We start from the raw sequence: 18,489 nt of genomic DNA on the forward strand, positions 1-18,489 counted from the left end.
TTTTTTTCTTTTTATAAGAGAAGTAGGTCTATCTTAGCTGAAAACAAAATAAGGGAAAAGAATAGTTGAAAATTCCTTACTTGTTTGTACTTGTGCTCTAGGCCTTTTCTGCCTCATCCGATATCTGAAATCCAGATGTTACATGGGAATTTGTTCAGCCGAAAGCTCCTTATTCTCACGACATCAATAAATTGGCCATGAAGGGTCCTTAGGGAGATTATGAAAAGGAAGAAAACCAATTTTTACCCTTTTCTACTACTTTTTAACCCTAAGGATCTTTGTGTTTAGTAGCTCTTTCTATATTTTGCGGTCAGTAAGTCCACTTTTTTCTGCAAGTATACTCCGTCTGATCCTGGAATTATAATGACAGAATTTAAATACAATATGATCTTCATATGACCTTCCAAATGACAATAATAAAATAGAGAAAAGTGTGAGTAACGGGTGATTATTAATCGAGACAGTGATTAAAAGTAAACTAAAAAAATGTCTGAGAATTGTGATTTCATAAAACGATTAACAAAACGAAAAAAGATAAAATAGCTATTTTATCCAAGAAAATAACACAATTAAATGAAGAACTTTATATTTAAAGAAAAAGGAAGATGAAACAAGAGAGAAAAAGAGAAAGAAGATAATACAGCTATGTTATACTAAAAAAAAATTAAAAGCTTTATCAGAGAAAAACCAGAGAAAAAGAAAATGAAATAAGAGAGAAAGAGACAAAGAAGATAAAACAGCTATGTTATACAAGGAAATAACACAAATAAATGAATTTTTTTAAAGAAACAAAGAGAGAAAAAGAAGCTGAAACAAGAGAAAAAAAGACAAAGAAGATAAAGCAGCTATTTTATACAAGAAAATAACACAAGTAAATGAAAAACTTTGTTCAAGAAACAAAGAGAGAAAAAGAAGATGAAACAAGAGAAAAAGGCGGCATTAAAGCTAAAGTGAAGACGTTTTGTGATATCAGTAGTAAACCATTTAAAAGGTCAACTGGTTATTTATTAGTTATTTTTTAAGAGAGAGGTGATTATCCTGATGTTTTAAATTAAATTGGAAGTTATTGAAGGGGAGGGAGAGAGGAATTGGTCCTTTACAAGGTTTGGGTGGTTTTAGATTTTCTTCTAGGGATTTCGTAAAAAAACGATGAAATATGCTTTCAGTCGTCTTATAAAATAATAATATTGAAAGATTTATAGGGTTTGCTCTTTCGATTTTTAAATGGTTTCCTGCGCCAACACTTAATGTATGTGCTTACTTACTTAGACTTAGGTCCTCCCACGCCTGAGGGCGCATAAGGCAGCAACAGTGGTTCGCCACGACGACCTGTCCTGAGATATCGACCAAAGCTCCTCCATCGAAGACCTCGCCAGCTTCGCCTCCTTCTCTAACATCCCGCCAATGGTCATTTTGGGTCTCCCTGACTTGCGGAGGCCGGGGGGTATCCAACACCATATGTCATGAGGTAGCCTTCCATCACCCATTCGCACCATGTGCCCCCAATACATCCATCGTCGCTTTCTAATGACATCAAGGATGGGGCTATGATTTCTCATGCTATAAATCTCATCATTTCTTATTCTCTCAGTCCAATGTATATTCAAAATATATCTTAGGCAGTTATTATTGAATGCCCATAGTCGTTTTCCTAGTTGCGTAGTGATACTCCAAGTTTCACAACCATATATAAGGATGGAGAGGACATTGCTATTATAAAATCCGAGTTTTAGCTTTTGGGAATATTTTCTATTTCTCCAAACATTTCTGAGACAATTGAAGGCAGAGCCAGCCAATGCTATTCGGCACAAAATTTCTCTTTCAGGATTGGCATCTTGCGTAAGAATGCTGCCTAGATATTTGAACTCTCTCACTATTTCAATTTCCTCATTGTTGACCAAAAGTCCCTCAGCTAAGTCAGGAATGACTGCATTTGACATTGATTTAGTCTTGTTAGCGTTTATTGAGAGTCCAACAGCATTTGCCACACGCTCAAGTTCATTTATATTGAAAATTCATTTATTGTGTGCATTCGGTGTTTTATAATTTCATCTATGAATAATAATATGAAATAGTTTCACTTTAATTTTCCCTTTTCTCCGTTGATTGTGACTTTTTGAGGTGAGGCTAGCCGTTTCAGCCTTGTTGGTATAATTACTTGCAATTATCAAATGCTTTATGTAGGGTCCAAAAGTTTATAAAAAAAAAGGTAAGAATTGTCATTGTTCATTTCTATTGTTTTTAGTTATTTTTCATTTAACTCTTTTTCCTGTCTATTTATTCAGGTATGATAATAGAAATATTGTTGTTGTTATTTGCAATTGTTTCTGTGTCTTAGTTTGCTTATTCGTGATTAATGCATCACTTTATTATTTATTTATTTCTTTATTAATGTATAGTCCTCTTTATAGAAGAAAAAGATAATGCTATTATGGAAATGATTGATCTATCCTGAGTAGAGAGAGAAAACATTTATTATTAAACCAAAACAAAAACAGTAATCACAGCCACCCCGAGAAGTAAAAACTTGTCCGAGGGGGGCGGGAAAAATAAATTGGAAAATAATACAGGACAAAGAAAAAAAAATTATTTATAAAAGCAATAGTACGACCTAATCGGCACCACAAGCCTTTCAACAAACAAATTCAACAATACTAATAAAATCATGCCCCTAGAGGCCAGAACACATTACTGAATTATTTATTTACACCCCCCACCCCCCAAAAAAATAAACAAAAGAACTAAAATTCATACATAGTAAAAAGGATTTCTTTTATTTCACTCTTAAAAAAAGAAATATCACTATAATTTTTTAAACTCTGATCAAGATCATTCCAACTTCTAATCCCCCTATGAAGCACAGCAAACGTCGACCGGGTCGAAACAGTCAATGGAATGTTAATCTCCCCAGAACATTGAATATCATAATTGTGGATCATGGATCTCAAATTAACTAAACTGTCAAAACATGAAAGACTTTTACCCTGATGTAGCTTAAAAATAAACAAAAGTTTATATAACTCTCGTAGTCCTGAGGCTGGTAGTATCCTATCAATAGCACTGTGTATGATTGTATTGGCTGTACTGATCGTGCTATTATATATTGTTTTTATTTATAAATGATATTTTTTTGTGATAAGTCATAACTCTTTATTCTCCTGGATCCCGAATAGGTTCCCTTATCCGATATCAATGTAATTTGAAACTCGTTAATGAAAAAATCGTACAATATATTTTCGGGGTCAAATATTCTTTCACGGACTTAAAGGGAGGGGGGATGTACGATCGGCTGGACATTGGGTCTCAGCCTGGTATTTTCATTAAGAGTATATTGTAATATAAAAAAAGAGCAGCACTAGTTATCGGTGAAAAAGAGTAAAACACTGTCTAGTATCTTTGCCGACATGAAAGCAAAGAAAAAGTTGACACTTCATGCAGTAGACTTTCGTGCGTTTTGGACAACCTGGGTAGCGGCAGTGAGCACTATTCTTCAGGGTATCATCAAATTTTGGGAGATGTTTTGCCTCTACCAGGTGCTCCAGCTCCGAAGGCAAAGGTCAGCGCTTTCTTCTTTTTGAGGAGGCTTCCTCCTCCATTGTCATATTTTCGTCTTCAATGTCAGACTCAAGAAGGTTGGCTGAATCTGCCCTAGCTTTCTCAATTGCTAGGTACTCCCCGACATGGAACCGGAAGTAAAGGAGTTCTTCTCAGGAACGGCCATGTTTGACTGAGTCTCTCTTATACAACAACCAGGCATTGGATAGGGCCAAATCAATAAAGTGGCGAAGAACTCTCACGGTCCACTTTTTGTTCCGCGCGTCAAATCGGTAGTAGTCGATCATTCTGTGTTGCAACAACCCCCATATGCTAGTTGTAGTCGCATACAATCCTAGGGCATTGGAGGTCAATGTACTTCTTCTGTTTTTTTCGCACCTCCTTATATTTCCCGTCGGTAATTTGGTAACGCTGTTTTAGGTTAATAAAATGGCCTTGTTGTCATACCTTTGGGTCAGAGCAATTTTTCTGTCTTCTCAAACGAAACTAACAGACGTTCCTCTACCTAGTCGTTTTAGCCCTGTGTCAGATCTCACCGGAGCTCCTTTTGTATGATTCTTCATCAGCATGCCTGCTTCTTTGATTTTTAGAGCGTCAAGGTCTTCGAGAAGTTTCATCGAAATAAAAAACCTGTCGAAAAAGAGGCTTCTCCCTTCTTTGACGCCTTTACATAGATGCAGTGCGACAGCACCTCCTAATCCCTTTACTTGAAGTTCTTCCGAGAGGGTTGTTTTTCCCTGGTAAATGATGAAGTCATATACCAAGCCAGATGAACCAGCTAGCACGAAGTTCTTCAAATGCAAAGAAATGGTTTTTTTACGGGCGTACTGCTTCATTGAACATCGTCCGGAAAATGGGATCACTTGCTCGTCGATGCTCAGGAACTCTCCTCTTTCAAGACATGTGTACATTTTGTGAGCATTTTCCAAAAGTGGTCTCGATTCATGTTCTCAGCAATGATTTAGACTTTGAATCTTTTGCTCCAGAACATTCTGATCCTCGGGTATTTCAGAATACCCATGAGAATAGTTGCACCGAAAAATGTCTTCAGTTCCAATTTCGTCGCAGCAAGTGGCTTGTCGTACGTTTTCTGGTAGTGATGATTCACCGCGAAATTCATCTGTGCAAAGAAAACGTCTGAGAAGTATGTCAGGAAATATTTGTGAGGCTTCCAGTCGCTTCAGTCTGAAGGTCCTTGATCTTCGTAAATTGGTTCAAGATAAAATTAGCACCAGTAAGCTGTTCTTAGGACTTCCAGCTGTACAAAGCGTGACATACTTTTTCGGATCTAGTTTTTGGAGCTAGGCGAGCATTGGTCCTGAGCGCTGAAAGTGGAATATTATTTCTTTTGTCATTGAACACGGAATCAAAATTACTCAGATCGAAAGTGTCGAGTGACCTAGGCTCCTCTTCGGATGGGGATTGATAGTCGTTAGTATGAAGATGACCATCATCATTGAAAGGCCTCAAATCGTTGCCGTCATCGTCGCTATTCTCCCGATCCAAATCAGATAGGTCGCTGTAATCGAGAAAACCGCTAGCCTGGTCCAAAATGACTGAAAAGAGGAAATAAGGAATTGCCATTTTTAGTAGCCATGCTGATCAAAAACAACAAAAAGTTAGCTAAACGAAAGGATATAAGACTTAAATGCTAAACTCAAAGCAAGTCAATTTGTTGCATAATGTTGCTTCTAGATATTTTTTTTTCTGAGACAAAATAAAACATAGTTATTAGTAATTCAATTCGTGATTTGCTTCACCCAGGATTATGCTGGATCAACAAAACTATACAGAGCAGCATCTTTGCTGTGTGTTTTGGAACCACTTGACTTCACTTAGAAATTTAGCGGGCGGTCCGTCAAATTTTGAAGCAGTGAAGATGATATGTCCATATCCAGGGTCTGGCTCCAGAATTTGTTAATGAAGACAGCTAGACAGTTGCCTGTGGCATCACTCCTGGTGCACACCTTCGGAGAGCTTGTGAAAGACGTTTTCCATGCAACTTGAGTGGCATGGGAAAATATATTAAGGAGAAGGAACAATTCAACGGATATCGAGATGAGAATCGCACTTGCTATCTATTGAGTGTCAAAGGCTTAGTTAATTATGTTTAGGTATTGTCGCTTCTCCTCGTTGCATAGTACTTCTGCTTTATGAACTTTATGCCTTCAAAAGGTCTTCAACATGGCTACGATGAAAATGGTGCTGATTTATCGTATAAGATGGGCCTTATGGAAAATCATCGCCTGTGTTCCTTCTCCTTGCTATATATTTCCATGCCGAGTGGGGCGTATTTTGGCTTGTTTATGGAACTGCTTGGGCGTTTTTCCACAGCGACGATCTGGCAAAATTGCCAAATAGTTTAGGTCCATCTCCTAGTGTTAGCTGCACTGGCTGGAAGCTGAGACCCAATGTCCAATCCAGTGGACATGGATGCAAGCTTTGACCTAGACGGCAGGTCAATTGATCAGTTTGGGTTTTTAAAACAGAGAAATGCAAAAGAAACTTATTTTAGATTCCCTGATTCATTTTGCATTTCTATGCCTATTCTTTAAATTTATTCTTTTACCATTACAGCATCTGGTAGGTCAGCCATTGTTAGTACCTACTAAAAAGAATCCGAGATGGCATTCAAGTTGTGCTCTTTCAGAATTTGTCATCTTAGAGCTCGCGTAGGCAACGGGTTGAACGAGGTAAATTCATAATGTGTCCTAAAATGGGTTGGAAATTAGGTTCCAGGAGGCTACAGAAGACAGTGGAGTTGTTTCTTGGGTAGTGATCGATCAATCCTGGATGGTAATATGTAGGTTATTTTCACATTGACAGTACTATTAGTACGAGTATTACTAATATTTTTACTGTATATTAATTTCATTATATTAACGATATTTTAATGTATAATGTACTTTATAGAAGAAAAATGACGGTGCTGTTTAGGAGAAAATCTATTGAGCGAAGATAAACCTTTGTATTTTTAGACTAGCATCTGTACTACAGTAATTTATTATATTTGTATTCATGTTATTTTATTATATTAAATTATGATACACTTTATAGAAGAAAAATGGTAGTGGTGTTGCCCGAGCAATGATTGATCGATCCCGGATAACACTGTGTATGTTTACATTGGCAGTACTGGTATTTAACCCATTTGGGCGTGTTTTTGAAGTAATGTACGCAGAAGATGAAATGCAATTCAACAAACGTTCATCTGGAAGAAATCTTAGAAGCATCGGTAAGATTTTTATAGTTTTAATTAAAAAAATAAGACTAATAATAATTTTCACGTTCGAATAACACGTATGTCACTTTCAGTTATTTATTTTCTGGGTTGAATTCTTGTATCTAAAATTATTCCCGAATGTATCGGAAACTTCAGCTTTCTTATCTTTTGCTAAAAAAAATCTTCATTTATTATGGAACGAATTTATTTTAATCTTACTCAAAAATAACATTCAAAATTAAACATCCAATTTCAGGAGATCTAAATTCAAATAATTTTGGCTACATAAAACGAAATAGTTTGTTTTTTGCCAGTAATTAACGGATTACAAAAAATATATAGGTGACACACCCGGCCCCCCCCCAGAAAGACCGAAAGTATCGGTCTTTTCTCCCTCTCTCCCCAGTGAAAAGTTTCTAACAAAACATAGATATATATATATATATATATATATATATATATATATATATATATATATATATATATATATATATATATATATATATATATATATATATATATATATATATATATATGTATATTCCATATTCAAGTTATACGGTATATGTTTGACCTGGACCTAGACTAGTTTGGTCGAAGTAATTAACTTGGGTCAAATGATAAACTACAATTGGCCAACCTTGCCTGTTTTGGAACCCGTTGGCAATTGTTTTTTGTCTAATTTGGAAAATCCTTGGTATTTCGTCTCTTGGTCAAGCTATCTAGGCTAAGACTAGCCAAAAGAAATGAGAAGACTTGCTTGCATAATTAAAGTGATGTCAAGACACCCTGTCCCTGTAACAAGTTAAGCTGGCATAACTTTTTCATAGTTGCTTCGAAATGATTAATTTGGTTTGTTTGAAGTAGTATATCGTCCTGAGGTAAGCCCTCAAAGTTTTACCAACTCAAAGTATTCCATACTTCATATACTTTATTTGTGTCCTTCTAGTTATTGATTGTGTATTTGCTGGTACGCAACGTGTGCTATGTTTCTTGTGATCCGTGTTTATTTGGATAACTGACCCTTGGACCGAGCTGGGTAGTCAATGTCTTGAGAAAGGGCACACAGCCTATTTCTATAATCGAGAAAGATTAGAGTCGCTTAGTTTCTTTGTATTTATAAGAAGGATGAAAAACGGTACTATTTGGCAATCTAACTGGAAGCAAACCAACCGAAGGAACTTCCTGAATATGGCAGCAAGTGGTTATTCAAAATTTATTAAACCAGATTAAAACATCATCTGAAGGGACAGAGTTTGAAGCTTTTAATAGAATGGAGTGAAGCACAAGCGTCGATAACTAGCTTGACCTCAGGTACCCAGTGTGGTGTGATTTGTTTTTGTTTTTTTCTCTTTTCTGGATCTTATGTGTGGGAAAGAAACTTCGATCTCTGTTTTGTGATAAATCTAAAATGTAAAATTTAAGTTAAAATTTTTTTCTAAGTGGAAACTTAGTGCATTTTTGGTGGATTTGGGTTCCAAATTTAAACTGTGCTGGTTTTGGCATAAGAAAAAGCAACTTTTTCCTAGATTTTGGACGATGAAGTGTATGGTAAAAAATGACGTTTGATATAAATGAAGTCGAAGCTTTTGGATTCGTAGCACGTACTTTGTTTTTTCATTATTTTTCCCCTGTATCTATAGACGAGACACCCTCCTTTCTGGAAACAACGTCTGGACTCTCCTTACTGTTAACATCGGTGATAAACATAATGCTGCTTACTCTTGTATTTCTTCGGCTCTTTGTTTACGGAGAGCCAATACCTGACCAAAAATCTGAGGCCGTGACTAGCTATTGGCGCCATCGTAAACAGGCAGATTCAGACTACGATTCTGTAAGTAAAAATTGAGTTTTTTCTTTGCTAAAAGATGGCTTTTTCTTTCTCTTTACGCTAAAGTTTGACTCTTTCTCTCAGCTCTACTTTTTAAAACAGTAAAAAACTTTACCGTAAAGAGCGGGCGTTGGGGAGGGAACAGCCCCTTTCATATACAGAGTAATTTCTGTTCATTTGAAGTTTTAATATCGCTCCTTACTTTCAGTTAAAAAAAAACTTGTTTTTTTATTTATTTAATTTCTGAACATTTTTGAATTAATGCATGTCTTGATTTTGGCTCTCCGCACCTGAATAACTAAAACGAAATTTGCATATTAATTTATCTTTATGGCTAAATGGCTTTCTCATAGTTTTGATCGGACTATTTTGAGAACAAAGGATCGAGGGAGTAGGCCTAGTTACCCTCCAGTTTTTTGGTTACTTAAAAGGCAACTAAAGCTCCTAATTTTTTACGAACGTTTTTATTAGTAAAAATATACATAACTTACGTAACGAACTTCTATCTTCGTATATTTTTACCAGGTATATGAGGGGGTTCCTCCCCTCGTCAATACCTCACTCTGTTTCACTAAAGCTTAAATTTTGTCCCAGTTCCTTAAGAAGGACCCCAGAATCACAAAGGCAATGGAATAAATGGTTGAAATTAATAAAATCAATTCAGCGTAAAGAGCGAGTTATTAGGAGGTGAACCCCTCGTATGCGTAATGATTTCTGTTCGTTTTAAGTTTTAATGCTGTTTCTTACTTTCAGTTAAAATAAAACTTTTTCATATTTATTTTTTCATTGTTCTTTAAAAAAAATGCTAAAAAATCCCACGCCCCCTTCATGGAAATTTTCTTCCCCATAGAAAGAATCCTCCATGGAAAGTTACCCCCGTATAACCCCCTCCCCTCAACCCCTCCCCCACCCAAAAAAAATCCCCTGAAAGCGTCTATACACTTCGCAATAACCATTACTATATGTAAACACTCGTCATGGTTTGTAACTTGCAGCCCCTCCCACGGGGACTGGAGGAGTAAGTTGTCTCCAACGACATAGTTTTTAGGTTTTTCGACTATACTGAATAAGATGGCTCTCTCAGAATTTTGATCCGATAACTTTGGGAAAAATGAGCGTAGGAGGGGGCCTAGGTGCCCTCCAATTTTTTTGGTCACTTAAAAAGGGCACTAGAACTTTCTGTTTCTGTTAGAATGAGCCCTCTCACGACATTCTAGGACCACTGGGTCGACACGATCACCCCCGGGGAAAAAAACAAAACAAACAAATAAACACGCATCTGTGATCTGTCTTGTGGCAGAAAAATACCAAATTTCACATTTTTGTAGATTGGAGGTTGAAATTTCTATTGTAGGGTTCTCTGATACGCTGAATCTGATGGTGTGATTTTCGTTAAGATTTTAGGGGGGTTTACCCCTAAGGGTTGTTTCCCCCTTTATTTTAAAATAAGGCATATTTTCTCAGGCTCTTAACTTTTGATGAGTAAGTCTAAACTTAATGAAACTTATATATTTAAAATCATCATTAAACTGCAATTCTTTTGATGTAACTATTGTTATAAAAATTCCGTTTTTTAGAGTTTTGTTTACTATTGAGCCGGGTCGCTCCTTACTGGTTCGTTACCACGAACTGTTTGATTTTATTACCTTCACTAGTGTATTTTGATTCATCACTCTCTATTTGTGTCTCTTCTTTCTTTTCTTCTTTTTTTCTTTTTTTTCGCTGCGTCTTTCTGTTTTGTGTGACGGAGATTCAAATTATGAATATTCAATATTCATTATGAATATTAAACAACTATTCCATCTTACCGAATTGATTTAACGAAATAAACTATTTAGAAATTACATAAAAGTACCCCTTGTATAGTTTTAGAGTTTTCATTATGAATATTAAACAACTATTCCATCTTACCGAATTGATTTAACGAAATAAACTATTTAGAAATTATATAAAAGTACCCCTAGTATAGTTTTAGAGTTTTCCTTATCTGTAAAAAAAAACAAAAAAAAAACATTTTGTTGTAGAATAATTGGAACGTTATAATGGATGTCACCAGGTTGGGGCTGGCAGTGGATAGAAGATAAAGAAAGACAAATTTGAGACCTCAACTCTGCTTATTACCCCCAATAAAATTCCTGGTTGCGCCCTTGAACATTAAGTCTAATAAATTACGGTTTCATATCGCAGAAGCCTAGATTTGTCTTGTTTATAGAACTAAAAGGATTCAATCCAGGGGAAACTGTTCTGTGGTCATAAAATGCATTTCAAAGCTTTTAATGTTCTAACACTGTTTGTTGTAATGTTGAAAGATCTCAATTTCATTTATTTTTTCTTCCTTTTGTTTAGATTCTATCCCTGTTTAGTTATTAACGTATGGGAGTAAACGCTGCGTGGATTTGATGAAAGGAGAGATGTAGAAACCGTCAAGATCTTTAGAATTTGAAAGGGGTCTTTGAAAGGCTATAAAAGATTTTCTCGGTATCTTTTAAATTTAAATGATTTTATAAATTAATCATTTTGGTTCTTTCACTTTTAATGGTTTGTTCGTATATATAGGTGTTTATTTTTCATTGGAAACCTTTAGACTCCTGCAAAAAATGAAATTTAGCTGGATTGAGAAAGTGGAAGCAACCGAGTAAATAAGAGGAGATAATCTCAATGGGGATAATAACTTAAAGGGGATAATCAGGAAATACTCATTGATTGTAATGAATGGAGGGAGAAATGCTTCCACTGCAAGAAACCATTAGTACGTGGCAGGGTGGCACACCTTTAGTTTTGGGGTTGTGGCCTCATCAATATTACTTCCGCCAAGAGGAGTCGTTAATATGCAGTGACCAAAATAAATTTTGGGTCTAGGGGAAATCGATAGTAACTCGAAGAAGAAAAGACGTTAAGCAGTTACAATCATGCCCAGCTGTAATTTGGGGGCCTTTTGGCTATTAGTATTACTTTCAAATAGTGAAGTTATAAATTGGTAATAATAAACAGACTGGCCTTTAATTTGGGACCATGGGACAATCAGTAGTGTTTTGGAATTTAACTCACAGCCACCCGATATTTTGGCATTGGGGTTATGAAAATTGCCTCCCCTATGAGATCATTGATAGAGAGTAATAGTCTGGGTCACACAAAACTTTGTTTCCTCCGGGAAAGGGGGATATATTTCTTGGACCCTTTCTAAGAAAGGATAAGAATCCGAAGTAATCAGTTTTGTTGCTTTTTTTTTGTTGCGAACATTGGGGATATTAAAATGCTATATTTATTGTATGTGGTTTTATATTAGTGTTTAATATTGGTTAATAGTGTGTTCTATTAGTATTAGTACGTACTATTGGTTCCATCGTACTGTCTGCGTTTTGTATGAAATGAAGGTTTAAGTTGTGTATTTGCTTCATATTTATTTTTTTGTTTGTTTTTTTTGTGCATCTCCCTCCGCTTGCTTAGCCTAAATGTGGGCTATAAATAGATTATTATTACCTTAAAAACAAATGTACCATGTAGAAAAATATGTGGTATAACTTCTTTTTAAGTTTAAACTTTTTTCTAACAATTGATTTCCCATCGTATAATTGAGGGCCGAACTATTATTAGTCAACCATTCTGTTCAACCATTTTAAGGTTGAACTGCTATTATGATCCTCTGCCAAAAAGGCTGCTACAGTGATGAAGCTAGTTATGTATATGAAAATTATCTATTAAAAATTGTTAGCAGGGATTATTATAACAGCCCCAAGTTTTGACTTTGTTTGAGCCTCCTCCAATCTCTTGTTTGCTATACATTTACCTTCTCCCCTTCATCAGCTTCCATTAGCAGGGGACCATTAAAATGATGAAATTTGCTTCATACGGTATAAGTTACAATTTCCTCTATAGGGTTCAAAATCATTGCCCGAATTTGGGGTACGACTGCAAACCTATTATTACTTGTTATGTTTTAGGGAAATTACCAGTCATCAGCCAAGCAGTATACATTAGCTTTATCAACTCTTGGAAGATGCTTACCGACTTCTCGCTTTGACGCCTTTGCCTCTGTGGTTTGGCAAGGGATTAGACAGCTATTGCACCTTTGTGGTCTCGGAAAGTGGCTTGGAGCAAGGGCTGGTGGTCTCATTCAGCCCAAGTTAGTTATTATTAATTACTCTTGCAAGTTGTCATTGTTTTATTATTATGTATAATCAGGTCTTTAAATAATACCGAATTATTCAGGATTGGAAAAAATGCATCTGGGGAGGACAGGGTGGAGATAATTTAAATAGTTGAAAATAGTTTTATTATATGGAAAATGTAAAAACTTTTGAGATATCCGTCAAAACATTTTTAGGGAGCTCGGCCCCTAAGAGCCGAGTATAGATGAGGATATCTGCAAGAATATGACAAAAAGGACGCATCGCAGGGACCAGGACCCTTGAGGTTCCCAGACTTGGTTTGAACTGGACTGAAAATATATGTGTACTTCCTAGAAAAAGGAAGCCGGGGTTCCGACCCCTTCGTTACTGACTTTTAGCCAAAATCTTTAAAACTCTAGTTAATCAAAAGTATGTTTTGAAGCTAAATATCCGGTCTCTTTAAAAAGATTTTTATGGAGTTAGCTTAGAGGTCTTGTTTGACCCCCCCCCCCTCCCCTTCCTTTCTCGCTTGCAGTTATGGGTTGTATTCTGAATCTAAAATCGCCGAAACTCTTATATGGGCAGAAGTATGTTTTGAAGGTAAATATCTCGATTTAAAAAAAAAATATTTCTAGGGATTTTCTATATTTTTTACACAGGTGCTTTTTATATATCCCTCCCCCCTCCCTCTTGTGCGCAGTAGCGTATTTTATCTACAGTTTGATGTTAACTTGTTAGAATAAACTTTTGATTAAAATAACTTATAAATACGAACATTTTGGTTGAGAGCTTCAGGCTTGCATACAATGCTTCATTTCTGAAAAGAAAGGAGAGGTACGAAAATATAAAAAATAAAACAGCAAAAGAGGCGAATTATATTGAAAATGAGGAAATCATTGGGTACTTTGTAAAACTTATAATCCCAATCGGGGTGTACCCTTTCTTTGCACATACCTTTAAAGTATGTCTACGGTAACTTGCTTTTAATCCTCCCAAATATGAGAGAGAATAAGTTGAGCATCATACCGAGTTTCTTTAAATATTCATAAAATGTATTTTGTGTTTTCCGTCAACTTTATTTTAGTTATATGCCGTTAAATCTCAGTTTAAAGTTTTCTTTAATTAATATACTGGATTCCAAACCGTTGTTTCCTATCTCATGCTTTGAATTTGTTTTGAAACAAAAAAGCTATAGTTGTATGCCTTCACAAATAGAGGGAGATAATGGAAGAATTATTTCTCATTAAAGATCTTACGAGCTTATCAGAACATTCCGAAATTTCGTAGGAATCTCAGGATTGTTTCTTGTCAAATAGCAAAGCTATTCACCCTTTGTCCCCACAAACACCAAATCAGAACGATCCCCAAACCCAATGGCTCAGAGTCTATGTATCTGTAGTAGTTCGACGGTGTTTACCGTTATTTGCCCAATCCTAGATGTCCAGGAATTTCCCTCCCTGTATATTTTAATTTAGATAAGAATTAATCCATGGAGTTTTTTTTTATCTTTCTTTTGCAGAGCCAGGCGTATTGGATGTCGTTCTATACTTGCTGAGATTGCCTTCTGCTATCATCGTCTCAACCAGCTACAATTAACTAATCATCTTCGTCTTTATGAAGAATCACTGCCTGACTCTCGCTTCCAGTGCCTCTATGGCCTTAGTCTTTGTCTTGCAGCACTTAATATGGCTGAAGGGGCAGGCTCAGCATTAAGCACAGAGCAATTGGCGGAAGTTTATATGACCACTGCTGTCAGGATGAAGCTTGTATTCAATAGTAAAAGGAAGATACTTTCTCGGTTTTGGCTTCGTAAAGCGAGAGATGTCTGCACAAAGCTAGGCTCCTCAATACCACCTCATTTGCAGTGGTTGTGCAGTCCTCATGGGCACAGATTCTTTTTGAGGTATGATTGGTGTTTTATGAAGTGTGTGTCACCTTTTTTCACTAAATCAGAAAGGAAAGGTGACCCATTGTGTCTTCTAATGCAGGTTAGTTTTCCATTTTATTACCTTTATAGCTTTCTTTATTATTATTTTTTTATTATTATTTTGTAACAATTCACGAGGAAAACCAATGTAAATGCATTAAGCCGTATTAGCACAGAATTCACAGTGTTAGCACATATTCTTTTTAGGTATCTAAAGGATATAAAGGATCTGAAATAGTATAGATAAAGTATCTAATAATAGTATTAGATAAAGTATCTAAAGGATCTGAAATAGGGACTTAAAGGTGAGTAGCTCTTATCGGCTACCTTTAGAACCTCTCGGTGAGAGAAATGATTTGGCTTCAATAGTTGTTTTTTACAACTACATCCACTAGTCTACCCTTCTTCTGACCTGTTATCTCTACTTGTTCCACTGTTTGTCAAGCCCATACGGCGAATAGGCAGAAACCACACGGTAAAAGTAAGTAAAAAGTAGTAAGTAAGACGGCACTAGACCCTTAAGGTCCAAACCGGCGGTGCTGATCTCCGTTTCATGGCCCTTTAGCTAGGAACTGCAATGGGGGGCTGGGGACCAACCACCATGGGCTTTCACACATCCTTCCCGCTTACCTTCGCCAAACTTCTCCAGGTTCCCATTTAGAGATGGGTCGACTCTGGCTGAGCTTACAGAGTCACGCCACTGACCCCCGTCCTAAACTAAATAAATGGTCACAACTGGGATTGAACCCGTGCCCCTTGGACACAAAATTCCCACGCCAGTGCGCCAACCTCTCAGCCAGGATGGCTGGTACGGTGGGATTAACTGCAAAAGGAGACACCCTGCATTGAGTTCTTGAAGAAAAGCAATGCAAAACGCTGCACCTCTATTTGGAATGGTCCTTTCAGGGTTGTTGCCCCTGAAACCCATTCGTTGATTCCTTTGAAAAGAATTTCAACTGACGCGACTCTAGGGAGAAAGTTGAGGTGGTTAACTAATGGAAGGTGCAACCCTAAGTTTAGTAGCCTGGCATTTTGAATTTTGTCATTAAAAAACTGGTGTTTTGTGAAGTGTGTATCACTTTTTTTTCAATAGGCATATAGGCGGGATTCTTGTATGTTTTAATATATATATTGTATGTATCAAAAATATCGACTACGTGCCTACTAGGACCATCTGATATCTGGCTTATGCGGATGACCTTCTTCTGATTAGTCAAACTGAGTCTGATCTTGCCCGTTCAGTGAAGTCAGTTACTTCTGCTTTCCGCGATATCGGCCTGTACCTAAATATTGACAAGTGCAAGTTTCTTGTTTTCAACGGTAATAATTGTTCAATATCACCATACTGCGGTGGTTTTAGTATTCCCCGTGTTAAAACGATTCGTTGGCTAGGTATAACAGTTTGCGAGTCTATGAATGCTCTCCGGTCTCGTGCTGTCAAAGATATTAGTGATAAGCTGAGGCTCGCTTACCCTAAGATTGTGGCAAATCGTGGACACTATAGGAGAAGAGCGCCAACTCGGCTTGTCAAAAGTTCAAAATTTTCAAAAGGCAAAATTTATTTCAGTTTAGGCAAATGTTTTGTGTTTGCCTGTTTGTCGAAGTTGAACCATCCCAGGTCATCGGTGTTGGCCCAGTAGTTAAAATGTTTCTGTTGTGTTTTTTTTAAGTTTGTGTTCGCACTCGGTGTGTATTTCTTCTTGTTTTTTTTCTTTCGTTTATTGCTACGTCTTTTGCTTTTTTTTATATGATGGGTTTTCCAATAAATAATAGTAATAATAATTTATGTCCCATCTCGGTAAATAAGAAATTTGTTAAATTTAGTGGTTAGATCAAATGTTATATTCAATAATTTGGCAACATGAAAAGCAAAGGTGAAAATTTTCAAAAATAGTAACTGTATTTTGCTTGTCGGTTCCGCTATCCAATTCACCTGAAAGTGAACAGAAACTTTGCTAGGATGCAGACATCATTTGCAGCGATTATAATTTTCGTGATAATCAATTGTAATCAGCATTGAAATGGGGGGGGGGATTTTGGATTTCGTGAGATCTGTTTTAAATATCGGAGATCGTACTCGGGTCAGAGACATGGAGATTCAATTTCAGAGGGAGCCTGACATTTCTGGAAGGAAGGGGAAGGATTTAAAGAAAACGTAATAATAGGCCAATTATATTTAAAATTCAAGCTTTTTTTTTACCTAAACCCCAAGGTTTTACTGGTTAAGAAAAACTGTAAAAAGTGACCCTACTTTGATTACGTGTCTGCTAGAGAGTTTAGTCCAAATATTTTTGGAATGTGGAACTGATTGGATATTTTCTGCTTTAGTATGGCTTTTTCTGGAATTCGAAATTACTAACACCGCAAGTTGTAAAGAGTTGAACTAAAGAAAAAAGTTCCTAGAAAGCTAGTGTCAAAAAGCGGTAAAGAACAGTACTAGAAAGCATTATAAAGCTATAGTATTTCATTTGGTCACGCTAGTTGGCACGATACTTGTTAGTTAGTCTCTGGGATTAACTTGAAAATCAAACTGTATTGTCCATAGTCCTTTATTTTGTATACCCACGAAATGTTTAATTTGGAAATATTGGTATTTCAAATATTAGAATAACTATTATTATGTAATTGGGGAGAAAATTTGATAATAATAATATATAATCATAAAATGTCAAAAACTTTGCTTGTTTTAATCACATCCTCTGTCGGAACAGAAAACAAATCCTTTAGAATGAAGAAACAATTGGTATTGCTTTTGGGGTATTTCACCTGTTCTTAGGAGTCCTTGTACTGATAATATATAAAAACCCGATGTAGTCGGGTTCAGTAGGGGTTTAGAGTTGAAGTGTCAGGCAAAGAGTATGGGGGCTGTAACTGAAGTCCATTCTCTTATAGTGGGTAATTTGGCAAATTATTAATTGTGTTCAACATCACATTCAATAATTTGGTTACATGAATGTTTAAGTCGCATTGAAACTTGAAACCTTTAACGAGTTATTTTTTTTTTCTTATATTTTTTCCTTTTTTGGATGGATTTTGATAAGTATTCGTACATGTTCTAATTGGTTTTTTTTTTTTTTTTATTCCCATTTGATTCTAATTTAGTCATATATATATATATTATATATATATATATATATATATATATATATATATATATATATATATATATATATATATATATATATATATATATATATATATATATATATATATATATTCATATATATATATATAAATTTATTTATATATATATATATATATAAATATATATATATATATATATATATATATATATATATATATATATATATATATATAAATATATATATAATGGTATCTTTTCTTGTGAAAGATTGTCTATTAAAATTGAAAAGTATGTGTGAAAAGTGAAAATAGTCATTTCGTCAGTCGGGTACTAAAAGCATGTATTTCCATAATTGTACATTTTCAAAAGAGCAAAAAAAAAACTCAACTTTTTTTATTTCTCCTCCGAGAACCTTAAGAAAAAGAAAGATTGATACGTATTGCTTTTACGTATCAATCTATTTTTGTTTTACGGCTATTTGAGGGGAAATGAAAAAGTTCTGAGGTTTTTTCTGCTCTTCCGAAAATTTACGATTAAGGAGATACGACCTATTTATACCTGTTGTGTTTGTTCATGTTAATCTTTCTTTTTTTATTTTTTTAAGAAGGATTTTTGTGTTTATTTTCGTCGCACAGACTCGCTAGAGCTCAACTGCCAACCATTTTTTTCTATAAAATTCTATCTCCCAAATCGAAAGAAAATATTGCATGCGTTAAGCATAGCCGGCTTTGTAAAGATAATCACGCTATATACCGTGTT

The 18,489-nt window shown here is 35.6% G+C and overlaps 1 protein-coding gene across 3 annotated transcripts in view; it reads left to right on the forward strand.

Annotated features, from left to right (window-relative positions):
• Window positions 1-18,489, forward strand: part of LOC136036486 (sterol regulatory element-binding protein 1-like) — an 88,548-nt gene that overhangs the window by 38,113 nt on the left and 31,946 nt on the right. For all 3 annotated transcript variants that reach the window (XM_065718749.1, XM_065718751.1, XM_065718750.1), the window contains exons 7-10: window positions 6,613-6,790; window positions 8,422-8,612; window positions 12,551-12,732; window positions 14,238-14,706. In XM_065718749.1, coding sequence (XP_065574821.1) covers window positions 6,613-6,790; window positions 8,422-8,612; window positions 12,551-12,732; window positions 14,238-14,706 — 1,020 coding nt within the window. The remainder of the gene's footprint in view (window positions 1-6,612; window positions 6,791-8,421; window positions 8,613-12,550; window positions 12,733-14,237; window positions 14,707-18,489) is intronic.

The sequence above is a fragment of the Artemia franciscana genome, chromosome 15, assembly GCF_032884065.1.
Source record: "Artemia franciscana chromosome 15, ASM3288406v1, whole genome shotgun sequence".
Classification (NCBI taxonomy): domain Eukaryota; kingdom Metazoa; phylum Arthropoda; class Branchiopoda; order Anostraca; family Artemiidae; genus Artemia; species Artemia franciscana.